At 45.4% G+C, this 17,104-nt stretch overlaps 1 protein-coding gene across 1 annotated transcript in view; it reads right to left on the bottom strand.

The window, feature by feature from the left end:
• The window catches only part of kcnh3 (potassium voltage-gated channel, subfamily H (eag-related), member 3), a gene marked incomplete at its 3' end in the record, with an annotated part of 91,127 nt that overhangs the window by 28,335 nt on the left and 45,688 nt on the right, over positions 1 to 17,104 (bottom strand). The window contains exons 2-5 of the mRNA XM_079733331.1: positions 9,151 to 9,384; positions 4,593 to 4,727; positions 3,090 to 3,229; positions 1,550 to 1,808 (exon numbers count right to left, since the gene is read on the bottom strand). Of these exons, the coding sequence (XP_079589457.1) occupies positions 1,550 to 1,808; positions 3,090 to 3,229; positions 4,593 to 4,727; positions 9,151 to 9,384 (768 nt within the window). The remainder of the gene's footprint in view (positions 1 to 1,549; positions 1,809 to 3,089; positions 3,230 to 4,592; positions 4,728 to 9,150; positions 9,385 to 17,104) is intronic.

Raw genomic sequence — 17,104 nt, forward strand, 5'->3', positions numbered from 1 at the left:
GTAGGAAAGAGAGAAAGACTAACAGACAGACGGACAGAGACAGATAGAAATAAAAGAAAAAAGAAAGAAAGAAGAAAAGAAGGAAAAGGGGAAAAAGCATAAGATCAAAAGAAAGAAAGACAAAAAGAAAGAATGTAAGAAAAAGCTGAACTGATAACTAAATTGTTGCTTGGTGGTGTATGGGCCTTTTCTTAAACCTTGTCTTTATACTCTTAGCATCCATAGATTCTGTACTTTGTGTGCATAATACACATTTATGATGGATGTAGCCAAATAATTAATGTCTGCTATATAGTCATAATAAGCCACGAGAAGAATAATGAAAGGATTGGAATGCCCAAAGATATTTTACACGGAAATTGTAATCTGGTAACTCTCACACTGTACATGAACCAATAGGAGAGGAGACCTGGCATTCATCGACATCGGCATTCATCATTAACACAAAAATGGATGGATCAATAATTTAAACCATTTCAGGATAATAACGGAGTAGAAGCTAGGGATGGCTACTCATTGTTGTGGACAATAGGGGTGTGTTTCTGAACAGATGGGACCAGTCATTGAGCTAAATTGGCTATCGACTGACAAGATTCAGCTGTTTAACTGCCCAGAGGATTAGCATGAGACAGGGGTGGAGTTTGTCATATAATTCGATTGCCAGGCTTATTGACATCTTCAGTGCAAGGCCGTTAAGGGTTCCTGTCCACTGTTCAGCCCTTGCAGAACCTCCCTACAAACACACAGACTACCAAATGTTTGCTGGGAAATAAGTGAACAGTGATAAGTAATGTTTTATTGAGGATGGCTCATGTCCCTTGCTCCATGTGTTTGCGCCATTACAGATAATATTGTGCAACAGCCACCTTTACGACATGTCTGAGTCTATTGTGGGTTTATGATGTGTTTACTGCCTTGCCGTTGGCATTAGTGGTGGCTAATTAGGCAAGTGAGACATCTTTGCATTGTTTCAAATCATTTTTCATTTGTTGGATAGTCCTTCCTCGCAGCACCTGATACCACCTGAGAACGCAAAAGTTTAACATCATCTTTCTTACGAATGCTTATCAGGGCCTTGTGTGACAAGGTATGGAATCATTCAAATACAATTGAGAGTGGATCAATGGAATCCAGCCCTTTTTAGATGAAAACACTTGGATCGGCCAAAGCAGACATTTCATAAGCCCACAGAATAGACCAACGGTGCATAAGATGAATACAACCGCATGCCAGGTATTGATCGCTTCCCTCTCAGTTCCCCAGGCCAACAGTTGTGGATCTACATCACAGACCAAAATTACACAGTTGGGGTGTGATGAAGAAACCATTTAAGAGGAGTGTTCCTCTTTAAATAAAAATTCTATATAGGCCTTTGCTATTTTAATGTATCAAATATGTATTTGTTCAATATTACATTTGAACACATTGAAAAGTGTAGCACACACACACACACCCCATCTAAAAAGGGCAGCCCCGCTCACATAAAAATCAAACATTATTTGTGTGTGTGTGTGTGTGTGTGTGGGGGGGGGGGGTTGTGCTCTCGTACCGAGCATGAAGAGGATCTCCACCAGGATGTCGCTGACACTGGGAGGGCTCCGCGAGCTGCTCCCGCTGCCCTCGTCCCGGCCCCCCACCACGGTGAAGCACACGTTATAGGGCACGGTCACCGCCACGTAGAAGGTGGCCAGCAGGATCAGCCAGTCCCAGCCGGCTTTGAAGGTGCCGTAGTGGAGCAGGATGAAGCGGGACTTCTGGATGGCGGCGACCTTGTACTCCGGGATGGGGGGCTTGTCGCCAAACATGTTCTGGATCCGGACAAAAGGGAACCGGAATTTCACCCACAACACGCAATGTGTAAAGTGTGTATTCTCTACCTCTCTCTCTCTCTCTCTCTCTCTCTCGCCTGCCCTCTTCTTTCTTTGGTCTCACCTTGTGTCTTCACTCCCTCTCCACACACTCTTCTCTCCCTTCCTTTCTTTCTCTCACACACTCTCACAGACCTGCGTTCGCTCACTGGATTTCTTTATTTGTTGTGAAGTGCTTTTTGCTGACAGGGGACAAGGACAATACAACCACACGCACGCACACACACTTACGCATGCACACACACACACACACACGCATGCACGCACGCACACACACACACAAACAAACACACACAAACACAAACAAAACACACACATACATCCACGTCAGATACACACAAACTTACATACACTTACACAACACACACACACAAACCCAGACACACACACACAAATCCCTGTCAGATACACACAAACCCAAACATATAGACGCACACACACAACACACACACACAAGACATTACATAATCTAGTATCAATGCATTGCAGTGAGAGACATTCTAATTATCTAAACAACAGGGACACAGGGAATACAGCATTTTCCAGGAGCTGAGCTTATGGCGCTGTTAGGGTTTCAGTAATCTTGGACCCAGCAGTCCTGTAATGTTATTGCAACGCTTTATGGGGGATGACGACGACGACAACTAACTTATCTGCTTTTATTATTTATTATTCATAAATAGTCTTAAGTCTTATTTGTGAGATGAGTGTTAGAGTAAATGCTGCTGCTGACCTTCATATCAGAGACAGCAAGTTATTCTGCTAAGCTTCTACTGCGACACGATAATATCGATCATTGTATCCAAGCTTATCGAGACACTATTGAATTTTTCTCACGGTTAATGCTGTCCTTGCGACAATGTCTCACATTTGGCCTGTCAGCCTCTTTGTGTGTATTTGTGTCTGCATGTACAGTATATGTGTTATGTCCTTGTGGATTATTGTGTGTGTATATGTGTTTGTATGCCAATTAAGTCGTGCAGCACCCAAGTGGGTGCGAGACACTGGTAGTGGATAAGGTTTCATAACCCCCTCCCCTCTCTCCCTACATACACACACACACACACACACACACACACACACAAACACATACACACATACACTCATACACATACACACACACACGCACACACACTCACCATGTAAAGCATTTGGTATCTTGAGAAGCGCTGTATAAATTCAATGAATAACTCTCATGGTGTGCGGGAAGGAGTCACTCACGTTGTTGAGCTTCAGCTTGCTCTTGTCTTGTTTCTGCAGGTGTCCGGACAGGTGGTAGAGCACGGCGCGGCTGCGCCGCCGGTTAGCATTGAACCCCGGGGGCCGGGTCACCTGGTGCACCTTCAGGCCCGTCTCCTCGTCTGGTGCGGTGGGGTCAGACGTACGGATGGTATTAGGGTGGGCGTGGCTGGGGGGCTATCTTGGACCTTAATGTCATTCACGCACAGCAAAGCTCTTTATACATGGGTTCCCTTGGGTTTGGAAGAAGTATCTGTCACTTGGTTCTGTCATTGTTTTGGTAAAGCTTTTTAAATAAGGGCATAAAATTGATGCACAGCTCTTTTTTTTTAAAGGAAAATCATAATGTCTGGATTTAATATGATTGAAAGGATCAGTAGGCAACGTTTCTGTAAAATAATTGAGTCAAGCTTATGAATTAACTCATAACGTAAAACCAATGTTCTGCAAAAAACTCTTGTGCTATGCTAGAGTATAGTACTTAGAGAGCTTCGTAGAGTACTTATGGCTGTTCTGTCACAAGTAGTTTTTCTGTTGGTTGCGACCGAGGCCCAGGACAAGGTGTGGCTGTGTAACCAAAGCAAGAAACAGCAACAACAAAAAAGCCTAAATATCTAAACATCACATAATGATAGGAAATGGCTGAACCATAAACACCATCACCCATTCATCGCTCCCCCTGGCAAAGGATTAAGGGAAACCATGGATTATTAACCCGCCCCCACACAGACAAAGAAAAAATAATCTTTCTTGTTGTTCTCTTTCCAGTTTACAATTGCCATTAGCGGTGCGGTCCCTGACGGTATGATAGCATTTCCTCCTCGCTGTATACCCACCCTTCTAACTGAATTGGCTTTCATTCTCGCTCAAGAAATTACATTTGTTCACCACATCCAGGATTGATTTCAAATGGCTGTGTATACGGGAACACAAAACCCCCATATCCCGCGGACCCTCTTGTCCTTTATCTATCTGAATTAAATTGGATGCCAGAAATCAGCGTGGAAACGATGGAGAAATGCTGGAAAATACATTGTTGGCAATATATTCAAGTACTCCTCTTGTATATATGAACTCTACTCTCTTGCTCTCACTCTCTCTCTCTCCTTAATCCCCCGCTATCTCTCTTCTTGGGTGTCTACTCTACGTCGTCATTTCTGCATTCACTCCCTCTTCCTCGCTCACTGTCCTCCTGTTACCATTTTCTCATTTATGACAGAAAAAAGTAAGAATTTCATCCAAGAACCACACGCTTCTTGTTCTAGGCACAGATATAACTTAATTTGCTGGACCTAGATTGCAATGTGCTACTTGACATACATTTCATCGTATGGTAGACGTAATCCAGAGAACCTTCACCATACTGTAACTCAATGCATGCGCATAGCATGGCTGGCCCTTGTGAGAATCCAACCATATAAAAACTTAGGTCCACCATACTGAGCTCTAGTCTGGACTGGGGGGTGTTTGGTTTGTGGTACTGACCTGTTTCACCCCCCAGCTCAGGGTCCTGGTCCTTCTTGTTGTCGGTGATGTCCTTGTGGGACACCAGGAACAGCACCACCTCCCCCTTCTCATTCTTGATGGGCACAATGTCAAGAAGACACCAGAACTGGGTACCTAGGGGGGGCAACGCGCGTGCACAAAACACACACACACACACACACACACACACACACACACACACACACACACACACACACACACACACACACAGAGACACTCTTTAGCAACACTATTTTTACTTCTGCCATTGCCACTGTTAGTAGTAGTAATGGAAATAGCTCATAAGCAATCACTGCAGACTGCAGGAGTCAATTTGCTAAAGCCTCTTTGAGAAGACTGTGTTTAAAAATGATAGGGAATCACAGGAAGTGCATTTGGTTCAATTGAAAAATTCTATGAAAGGCCTCACCACACAAAGCTATTTCTAGGTTGATTTGAGTAGCAGTTTGTTCTAACCGGGTATGAAGGTTAAATAATACATAAAAAATAAGAATATGAATAAGAAACTGCAGATGGAGATCTTGTATATTGCAGTGAGTATTGTTACTATTTTTAATGGAGAAAACTTGTAACCAGAAGAACATTGTGTGTGTGTGTGTGTGTGTGTGTGTGTTTGTGTGTGTGCGTGTGTGTGTTTGTAGGAAGGGGATGAATTGTCCATATGCATTGCAACGCATGTATGCACATGTCCATGGGCGAGAGAGAGAGAGAGAGAGAGAGAGAGAGAGAGAGAGAGAGAGAGAGAGAGAGAGAGAGCTGGGTTAAAAGGGGAACCTCATGATATATGTCACCTGGATTTGCTTTTGGGTTTATTGGCCATTTACAAAGCCGCTGGCATGGAGGATAGAGAGAAACAAGACAAAACTCTATATTTTTCGATTTATATGTGTGTGTCTGTGTGTATTTGTGTATGTGTGTTACATTTCAGGATTGGCGTTGAGGTTAATCGTTTTGACACCATTGAATTTATCTCAAGGTAACTTCTGTCTGGGAGATAATGTTGGACATTTAGCCTGTGAGTCTCTTTGTGTGTGTGTGTGTGTGTGTGTGCGTGTGTGTGTGTGTGTGTGTGAGTTTGCTGTGTATGTGTGTGTATATCTGAGTGTTAGGTGTCTGTGTGTCTCATGCATTGACTATCTCTCCATCACTGTCCATCACTCTTTCCCTATAAATCTCTGACAAATGCACAAACACACATGGACACTTGGACATACCGACACGACACACACACACACACAAAGAAACACACAGGGAGACAAGTTAGATACACACTCATAACACACATGCACACACCCACAATCACACACACACTCACACACAAGTGCACTTCACAGATACAGACAGGAAAAACAGTCTATGATATATATGATATATATATATATATATATATATATATATATATGACAGATGTGTCTGATATACTGAACCCTCTGTACTCAGAGAGAGTGTGTGCAGAATGTTAACAGGATCATCAGGCGCAGGCCAGCCGCTTCACCTTCAATCTAAACCGTTCGTTGTTCTGTGATGAAAAAAACCCATATTTCATTCACAGGGTCTTTGGCTTCTGTTGAATGAGGAAGGGGGGGGGAGTTCATCTGTCGGGCTGCATGTGGAAGTAGCTCCTAACAGGGAGATAATGCAGTACTGTCGGCACACACACACACACTCACAGGGGAAATCAGTCAAAGACAGCCGTTGGGAGTCCTCATCAATCCTTCTGATCTCCTGCTTTCACCCTGCTTTCATATTTTACGACAATTTGCTTCTGTTCCTATAGCAGATCCTGTGACTGACAGCTCCTATTTATACTGGCCTTTAGACGGGACACAATTATGAAGGTTTAATGTGCCTGTGCGTGCATTCACGTGTATGTGTGTGTGTGTGTGTGTGTGTGTGTGTGTGTGTGATATAAGAGTAAGCCAGGAGGGAAACTAGTTGATGACTGCTGTGTTAATCAATAACAGCCAAATGGCAGTACTTTCACAGGAGTTAGACATTAAATCACTAATGTGAACACACACACACACACACACACACACACACACACACACACACTATGACTACTCTGAGTCTAAATGTTTAATGTGTTGTAAAAGGTAAGGACTTGAAGTGCCAAAGACCACAGGAAATGGATAGACCTCAAACTGGACCAGCCCAAGGTCATGTGTAGTGATTCTTTGTCTCTCCGAACTGAAGAAGAGGGAAAAGAATAGCAGGAATGTGTGTGTGTGTGTGTGTGTGTGTGTGTGTGTGTGTGGGGGGGGGGGGGGGCTGTACGACCACACTAGCCACCATCACAGCATGTTGAGGCCGTTCTTCTCCAGCTCTACTGTGGTCCCCCTTCCCTTCTCCCTACTTGGTGCTTCTATTATCTGCATGAAGATTCAAGGATACTTTGGGGGGCCCACAGGGGCTGTAATGAGATTGTCTCCAATCCTGTGTGCACTGTTGCACAGCAAAGTCTGTTCTCAGGCCAGGAAAACATGAACAGAAGATAGCATGTTGAAGAGGGAGCCGATGGGTATGTGGAGATTGGTTCGATGAATATTTCTCTTTGAATATCTCCTGGTCCGTGTTCCAACTATTAACAAGACAACTCTCCTTCTCTCCTCTCCCCTCCTCTCCTCCCTCTCCTCTCCTCTCTCTTTTCCTCTCCTCTCCTCTCCTCTCCCCTCCCTTCCTCTCCCCTCCCCTCCTCTCCTCTCCCCTTCTCTCCTCCCTCTCCTCCGCTCTCTCTTTTCCTCTCCTCTCCTCTCCCCTCCCTTCCTCTCTATTCCTTTCCTCTCCTCTCCTCTCCTCTCCTGTCCTGTCCCCTCCTCTCCCCTCCCCTCCTCTCCTCTCCTCTCCTCTCTCCTCCTCTCCTCTCCCCTTCTCTCCTCCCTCTCCTCTCCTCTCTCTTTTCCTCTCCTCTCCTCTCCCCTCCCTTCCTCTCCATTCCTTTCCTCTCCTCTCCTCTCCTGTCCTGTCCCCTCCTCTCCCCTCCCCTCCTCTCCTCTCCCCTACTCTCCCCTCCTCTCCTCTCCCCTCCTCTCCTCTCCCCTCTTCTCCTCCCCCTACGGAGATCCCCATGGACTGTAAGCTGAATCCGCCTCCCCCTCCCCCCGCCACCACCACCACCACCACCACCACCACAAACCCTCACAATGTAATTTGATGTGCAACAACTGATGTGCAACAACTGACATGCAACGTTGAAGCCTCCTGCACTCCAGCACGCCATAACGACGCTACAGTGCAGCGGTCTGTATCTGATGTTATTATGCGTCCATTATTCCCCTGCATGCAGGCGGTGTGTTCGGAATGCCCAGATGCCTCATCGAGACAACCGACAACTTTAAGATGATGAGCGTGGTGCCTGTAAGTGATACGAACAGACAAATGAGATTATGGGATTTCACAGGTCTAGCTATATTCCCCACGCACGGCTGTTTGGTTCATGGTGCTCGTCATAAATGACATTAGGTATTAGCATATTAAAAGACGCCATTAGGAGAGTGTGTGTGTGTGGGGGGGAGGTTGCATTGAATGTGTCTCATTCATCAGTCCACATCTCTGATGTCTTCCTAGGGCCCGGTCCCTTATTCACCATAAGAACGCCTTGGATAAACAACTTTGAAATATTACTCCATGACAGTAGATAATGATTCCTTGAATTCACTGGACGGGTCGGGGACTTAATGCGTGGGCTTGTGTGTGTATGTGTGTGTGTGTGTGTGTGTGTGGGGGGGGGGGGGGGGGGGGGGCTGGGCTGTGAGTTGTAATGTGTTTTGTTTGTGTTCCCGATGCACTGGAGGGCTGCACAAATACTAATGCCATTCTATAAGAGATTGAGTAAAATATTAAAAACATCTTTTAATTTTACCCTACCATCCATTTTTGGGACTGACTAGCGCTCTGTGTTACATGGCCTCTCTTTGTTTAAGGCTTGTAGAGGGTGCAGGAGTTCATTTCTCTTTATCCACACATGGTCTCTCTCTCTCTCTCTCTCTCCCTCTCTCTCTCCCCTCTCTCTCTCTTTCTCTCTCTCTCTCTCTCTCCTCTCTCTCTCTCTCTGTCTCTTTCTCTCTCTCTCTCTCTCTCTCTCTCTCTCTGTTATTATCGCACCCTCACTCTGTTATCAACCGGTAGCTGTCCTCTTCACTCTGAGCTGGATTATTCATGATTTACGTGGTTAGGTCCAAACCTTTCATAAATCACTGTTCAGATATATTAATTAATCTGAAGCATTTTCTTTTCCTCAAAAAGTATATAAATGAGGCAGGACCTTAATCCTCAGAGTTTCATTTTCATTAATCTCCCTCTGTCTCTCTCCGTCTCTGTCTCTCTCTGTCTCTATTTCTCGCTCTTACACCGCCTCCCCACACGCACACACACACACACACACACACACACACACGCACACACACACACACACACACACACACACACACACACACACACACACACACACGCACACACACACACACACACACACACACCACACACACGCAAACACACACACGCACACACACACATACACACACACGCACACACACACCTCCTTTCTTGTAGAACACCAACTCGGTCTTGAACTCGCGGCGGTCGTCCAGGGCCCCCTGGATCTGAGCGGTGAGCAGGTCGCTGGTCTCGGCGCCGTAGAGGAAGTGGCAGGCGCAGCTCTTCTGCATGAGCTCGGCCCGGGCGTAGCCGGTGAGCTCGCAGAAGCCGTCGGAGCAGTACACGATGGGGTACAGCGACTGGACCTGTGCGTTGCCCAGCACAAAGTTGCTGTCTGTGAAGTTCGGAAGAAGGGGAGACGCACAGGAGTTGAGTTAGATGGTTAGGGGAGACTGAACCATGAAATGTTGTCGATTTACATCCAAGAACATTCGTGTGTTGTTTGCGGTTCTCTGAAGAGAGTGCGGGTGATGCAAGCTCCTCTGTGTGGATAAAGATGATGCCTGTGCTGTTTGGGGTATGGATGTGTTTTGTGTGTGTGTGTGTGTGGGGGGTTTGTGTCGGGGGTTCTGGTATGAAAACGGTGTATAGATCTGAAACTAGTGGAGCACAGTCAACAGTCCATGACCAGATTGTAGGAAGTGGCAGTAGCATGGCGGCGTACCGCGGCTGATCCCAGGGTTGTAGCCAGCAGGCGCACGCTGCGCTGGGATTCACCCCTGCTTTGGTTATCACATAGAGGCCTCATCCATGTTTGGAAATCAGTGTTTGTGTGTGCATGAGTGTGTGTGCAAAGCTGTGTGTGTGTGCGTGTGTTTGTACGTGTGTGTGTTTGTGTTTAAACATACGTACGTTTATGACAAAAGCTTGTTCGGTTTTGTGTTATTACAGTGGAAGAACAAAGTAAATTGAACGTGTATGCTGTGTTTATTCATGGGGATATGTTTATGTTGTTTGGGTTACTACTGCAGTGCCCTTTCAAAACGGGCCTGTTTGGAAAGGGCAGATGGATCGGCCTACTCCTTTTTTGAACCGCTCATCAGATCATATGATCAGTATCTGTCTTTTTTGCTTTATCCCCTCCCTCCTTCTCTCCATCTGACCCTCTCTCCCTCTCCCCGTCTCTCACTCCTTCCCTCCCTCCCTCCCTCCCCTATCCTACTCTCTGAGGAGACCACAGGCGGGAATCAACACGCAAAACTCAAGAGGAGAGAGAGAGAGTTAACGGACCCTGAAGACCACTAGGCTAGTGATAATCAGAATGGGCTATGAGCATGCATATGTCCCCCCTGCCCCATTTCCTCAGTTCAATAACTCAACTCCCTCTGGGTGGCAGCTCTGATGTCATCATCAATGGCTGATGCTAGGCTACGCTAGCCAGGGGACGCTGTGTTCACGGGATCTGTGTCCCCTGGAGCAGGTTCAGGTAATTAGCAATATCCCAGTGCAAAAATGTACTTCCGTCGCTGTGCTGTTCAGTGAACAAAGAAAACTGGGGACAAAAAAAGAAAGAAAGAAAACAAATGTTGATATCTAGTTTGGTTTAAAGTCTTAACACAAACACCTGTAATAACAAATAAATAACAAAAAAAAATTAAAATCCACAAACGTGCACAACCATACATAATCCAACAAAGCTATTCAAGCGTTGCCAGGATACCAGCCAGGTGTTCAACTGATGATTGCACCATCTCCAGCCATGTCAATTTAAAAAGTTTCTTGTGTTTTAGTTTCAGCCCTTCACTTGCTCCATTCCACCATTTCCCTCAGCTCTCTCTCTCCTGCTCTCTCTCTCTCTCTCTCTCTCTCTCTCTCTCTCTCTCTCTCTCTCTCTTCTCACTCTCCCTCTCTCTCTCTCTCTCTCTCTCTCTCTCTCTCTCTCTCTCTCTCTCTCTCTCTCTCTCTCTCTCTCTCTCTCTCTCTCTCTCTCTCTCTCTCTCTCTCTCTCTACCTCTCTCTCTCTCTCCCTTCCACCGCATCTCTCTTTCTCTGTCTCTCTGTCTCAATATTGAATATAAAATTCCTAGACCTGACCCAAACAATTAAACAATGAACATCCAAAGGTCAATCTCGACATCGCCCAAGATGAGTCAGAAGAAGATCACTTGAAAACAATTGCATCAAACAGAGCTCTTCAACTAGCCTCGCGAGATCAGAAAGGCCTCGCGATGCTTGTCGCAGAGTACTATTTGAAATGATTATTTTCAAGTTCACATAATGTTTTTCTCTGCAGATCAGTCTGGCCTTTGTGTGAGCGGTGTGAAAGAAAAGCTTCCTGATATGTGAGGTGCATGTGTGTGTGTGTGTTTGTGTGATTACTTGTTCCTGTAAGTTTGTGTGTGTGTGTGTGTGTGTGTGTGTGTGTGTTTCTGTGTGTGAGATTTTCTCTGTGATAAATGTGTCCTTTATTTTTCATATTTGTGTGTGTGTGTTCATTATTTCTGTGATTATTTGTGTGTGGATGAGATTGTGTGCATGTTTGTGGGATTGATTGTGGTGTGGCATCATTTACATGTGTGTGTGTGTGTGTGTGTGTGTGTAAGTGTGTGTATGTGTGCATTTGTGTGTGCATTTGTATCTGTGTGTGTGTGCGTGTGATCGCTCATGCATGCACGCCGGCCACGCAGTTCCATCTCGGGGCCCGAGATGGCCTGTGGCGGACTGTCTACCGCTTGTGATAGATCACCCGCAATCATAGTACAATAAATGACTACAAAAGGGCCCTAACACGCTGGGAGCCAGGGCCTGCTGCTATCGCGGAGCTACCTGTCAGGTAAACATTGCTCAGCACACATCCAGCTGCTGCGATCTCATCTACGTGTGAAATACGACACATCTCCAATCCTTGCCGCGGGCGACAGCAGCGTTAACCTTGGCTGGTCGGCTGCAATACTCTCCCCGCCGGCGAGGGGTATTGTCCGGTCTTGGGAAGCGGCCTCGCTCCTTCACGTCTCCTGATGACAGCAGTGAAATTAGCTTGTGAATGGCCGCCAGGGCCCGCGACTGAGCTGATGCTATAACCAGCATTGTTTTGGTTCGACTCAACATATAAAGTAAATCCGTTTTTTCTCGCCTGTTACTGTGCACGTCATTACTCAGCACCCCCCCCCCCCCAGTTTTTGTTTTCAAGTATGATTTCAACCACAAATCATTCAGTGAACTTTTCAAACGATCCTGGCTTCTGGCTTCATGACATGTTTGTGGCCCCAAGGTCTGGCCTTGCCTCCAGCATTTTAAACACACTGCACACTATGCTACACAATATGCAACGCACTATGATACACACTGTGCATCGCACAAATGGTGCACACCACATAACACTGCCAACTGAATTTCAACCCAGGGTCTAATTTCACTGTGCAGCATGCCTTGGGGTGAATATTTAGTGGAATATGAACTACAACCACAACATTTGGATATCCACTGACGTTAATTTACTCAGGAAATGCTATGAGAAAGCCTTCTGCTGTAAAATTGACCTATCGTTTTGAACTTTAGATATATTTAAGGCTATTGAACAGAATATAAATGAGCAAGTTGGTCTTTCATGGGGCTTAAAACTTGAACCAAAATGTTAATTTTTTTGGAGACATAGTTTCGCTCACACATTCCATTTTCTGGATTATTTATAAACCACTAGTGTTTGGCTGCTCTCATTTCTTGTTTGTCTGTCTGTGTGCCTGTCTCTCTCTCTCAACTTATATGTCTCTCTCTCTCCTGCACTCCCTCGCTCTTCCTCTCTTCTGCTCTCCCTCGCTCTGCCACTCTCAAATCTCTCTCTCTCTCGCTCTCTCTCCCTCTTTTGCTCTTATTTTTATTCAGACATTAATCTTAGTTTTAGTGAGACAAGCACAGGCCATTTAAGTGCATTAACAAGAACAACGACAATGTCATTAACTAAATTGTAAAAGTTACACTGTTGATAAACCATTTGTCTGTAAGATGAACGTGTCCTGTTAAAGCCGTGCAGGACATACGATATAAGAGAAAGAGCGGGAGGGACAGAGGAAATGGAGGCAGACCAAGAGGTAAATGTGAGGGTAAATGGGAGGGAGAGAAAATATATATGGCAATCACGCCTGAGGGCACACTCGGGTTGATGAGTAATCCCTCTCACCTCACCTCAAAATCATAGTACGGCGAGTGTGGCTTTGTGTGAGCACACTTGAGCATAAGAGATAATCCAACCTTATAGACAATGGTAGCAGGATTGCAGGAGGTGCTTTATTTGGTTGGGCCCCACCTCGGTTATCAGATGACCAGGATGTGACCATCATGATCCTGATTGGCCAATCCTCCTATGATTGGATTACAAAGCTTCAAAATGGGAGCCTAGCTGTAACACAACTGTAAATTAAAATACAGGCAAGACAGACTCACACAGACTCACGGATAGAAACACACGTGCGCACCAACACAAACACACACACACACACACACACACACACACACACACACACACACACACACACACACGCACACACACACACATGAACATGGATACAAACACATACCCTACACTCGCATATACACACAGATAATGAAATTAAAAATGCATCACCAATATGCATCATCTGTTGTCATCATCAAAATCGAAATTAGCCGTAATGTGTCCAGTTGGAGCTCATAACTGGATATTATCCTTCCCTTGGAAAATCATGCATGTCACATCAAGTCAGCCTTATCCAAATCAGACTTCCCATCCCCATTTGCTCATGGATGCTGCATCGTTCATTAACTCATAATAATATTTGTAAATTAACATAACAGCTCCTTTTCTTTTTCAAAAAGCCGATCATATAGAACCATTGCCTCCCCTCCCCCCCTTAATAACAATTCCAATTTGACCACTGGACAAATGGTAGACAAACAAGGAACAACAGATACTTTTGGCCGTTCTGCACACCTCATGTCAATCAGGCACAGCTTGGCCTCTTCACCGCTGGCCCCTCTGTATTGCATGGCTGAGATGCAGCCCTCGCTCCTCATTGGTAAAGGGTTCATTATGATATGCACTGGATATACGAGCAGACGCTGCATGTACTGAGATGGGATGCCAAGTAATGATGTGAGTCTTGAGTTGATTTCAAAGATATTATCAAACCCAAAGAATGTTTGTTAGAAACAACCACAAAAAGGATAAAAGTGGTGTTAAAAAATGACTAGAATGACTGTTAAATTGGGAGGAACTATCAACATGGGCTAGTGTTTGGAGTCAATATGGTCAAAAAGATGTGAAACAGACTTCCCAGAGCGTGTACCTCTAGGCTCCAACCATGTCGAGGCAGACAGTCCAGACCACCATTATATTCTGTGAGTGTCCTTGTTGTTTCTGCACCAAAATCCCTGCAGTGAAATGTTTACTTTAAGATAAAAGGGGCCCAGCGTGAACTGGGGCATGGAGTCTGTCCGAGCCTGTATGAATTAGAGGGTGCAGCGGAAGGGCTGGTGGCAGGGGGTCCCCATGCCCCCAGAGAGGTGGGCTAATGCACACGCCTCTCAGGCACAACTGGAGGGAATGGGGAGCTGCCTGTCTCTCTGTTGGTTTGGCGGTCTGCCTGTCTGTCTCCCTGTCTCCTTTTGGTCTTGCGGTCTGTCTGTCTGTCTCTCTGTTTTGGCGGTCTGCCTGTCTGTCTCTCTGTCTCTCTGTTGGGTTGGCGGTCAGTCTGTTTGTCTGTCTTTCTGTCTCTCTATTGCTCTGGCGTTCTTTCTCTCTGTCTGTCTGTCTGTCTGTCTGTCTGTCTGTCTGTCTGTCTCTCTGTCGGTCTGTCTGTCTGTCTGTCTGTCTGTCTGTCTGTCTGTCTGTCTGTCTCTCTGTTGGTCTGGCATCCCATCTGTCTGTCTGTCTATCAGGTTGTCTGTCGGTCTGTTCCTCGGTCTGTCTGTCTTTCATTCTGTCTGTTGGTCTCTCTCCTTATCTTAGCTTACCTACTGATAACATTTATTTGGGTGTCTTTCTGTTCTTCTCTGTGTGCAAAGGTTTGTTGAGCACATTTTTGTGGTGCAAGAGACCGCTACTGGTCTGACAATAGAGAGCCATGATGAACTGATCCCCGAGACAAATTTTAAGTCCAGTGAGAGGCCAGTCAAGAAGGGGGAAGAGGAGAGAAAGGGAGAGAGAGATAGAGAGATGAAAAGAGAGACACAGACAGAGGGAAGAAAAACACCCAGCAGCTGCAGGAAGAGCCGACACGTAATGAATCACAGGCTACCAAACATAATTCTGATTGTCTTCAATGGTCCAAGAACTTTAAATGCCATAATTGGAAATGCAGAGAACACCTGGCATTCTAGCAGAAAATCAAACAATGTATGCTCTGTATTTATGTGCACTTACCACCTGGATTTAAAGGAAAACACAGGCTTGGATGAAACAGACCCTGGAGCGGGGAATGTTGAACTTGTTGAACCATGGGTTGTGGAAAATACAGTTCTGGATACACTGATACAAGGCGGTCCATTGTATTACAACTAAAATAATTTATCACCAGCATCACAGTTCAGAAGCACTACTTTAATTTCGATATTATTGCACCATCGCAAATCAAACAATTCAAGAAAAAACCAACCACTTGTCCTCTGCTAACACAGGTACTGCCAAAACTCCCAGAAAGAGAAAAATTATACAATTGTGTCATGTCATATCGGTTGCAAGTGGTCCGATTTGGCCTCCTGTCTCAAAGCGATTTTATTCGCCTCCTTCAATTGGAGAAGTGAAGGTGAAGGTTGGCTGTGGGTTATTCCACAGAGAGCCCTTCAGTTTATCAATCAATCATCTGCTCTAGTGCCTCCAGTGCGGAGCGAGCCGCCCATGATATAGAGCTGTCCGACCCCTCTCTTTGTATCCATATTCACAAATCGTTGTGTGGGCGTGCTATCCGAGGAGATGGGGAGAGAGAACAGCAGTGTCCCCGAACACCCTTTGTGTGACATAGCTGAACCACCACCTTAAATCATCCCCCCATACACAGGCACCCACACACACACACACACACGCACACATGCACGCACGCACGCACGCACACACACACACACACACACACACACACACACACAAAAACAATCACTGTGACCTGCAGCTTGATTGGATGACTTTAGCGAAAAGCTTCTTAGCATGCGGGTGTTACGTAGAGTATTCAATTTACAAGATCAAAGTATCTTCACTGTCCGTTTAGATTAACTTGACGGTTTGCTTCTGCATTTCAATGCACATTACTAGGCTAATATCAGCTGTTCTTTTCCCTTTTTTCTTTTAGCCGACATCGAACCGATAAGATGACGATATCATTAGAAAAGCATGACCAGTTGAGCTAAGCTGAGAGGCTAGATGGTGTGCTGTTTTTGAGGATTTATTAAGGTTAAAGGGGCAGTAGGTCAGATTTGGGTGTTGTAATGAGAGAGAGAGAGGGCAGGATAGAGGAAGATTTAAAAGCTAAAGCCCGAAAAAACGTCTCCTCCCACTCCCTGTCTCCAAGTTTCTCTCCAAGTTTTGTATTTCACACACCTGTAATGACAGGCAGGATGGATTATCATAGTTCCTTTGGAGGCAGGTGCAGCCAACCTGATATTCTCAGAGGGAGGATAATAACTGACGGATGGTTATGCTTTTTCTAAGTAAAATACATTAAAGTAATAGCAGTCCAATCTTACCTGCAGCCCCTTCAATATGCCGGTAATGGTGCTGGTGTAGAGGCAATGTTGTGATTTGTTTGTGTCACTTATTTCCTATAGAGCTGCAAGACAAGACAATTATAATAACTAGAGAACATATTTTTTTGGTCTTTGGAGCATTCTATTGTTTGCTTAAACAGTGGGCATTCTGAGTTCAGATTGTGTTCTTGACCCCTACCTTGGACAGCAGTCACCCTGAGTAACACACTGACTGCTAGCTTCAGCCTGCAGCCGCCTCTGTATCAAAGACAAAATACCCATCCACCACACAATCTCAGCGCTTGGAGATGCTTCTCCATAGGCTACTTTTTTCAAAACCTTCGGAGTGCAGTATGCATGCAGTAACTGAATGTAAATTACATGTGGGACTAGTGGTCCATGAA

This window comes from Pollachius pollachius, assembly GCF_949987615.1.
Source record: "Pollachius pollachius genome assembly, chromosome: 3".
Lineage (NCBI taxonomy): Eukaryota > Metazoa > Chordata > Actinopteri > Gadiformes > Gadidae > Pollachius > Pollachius pollachius.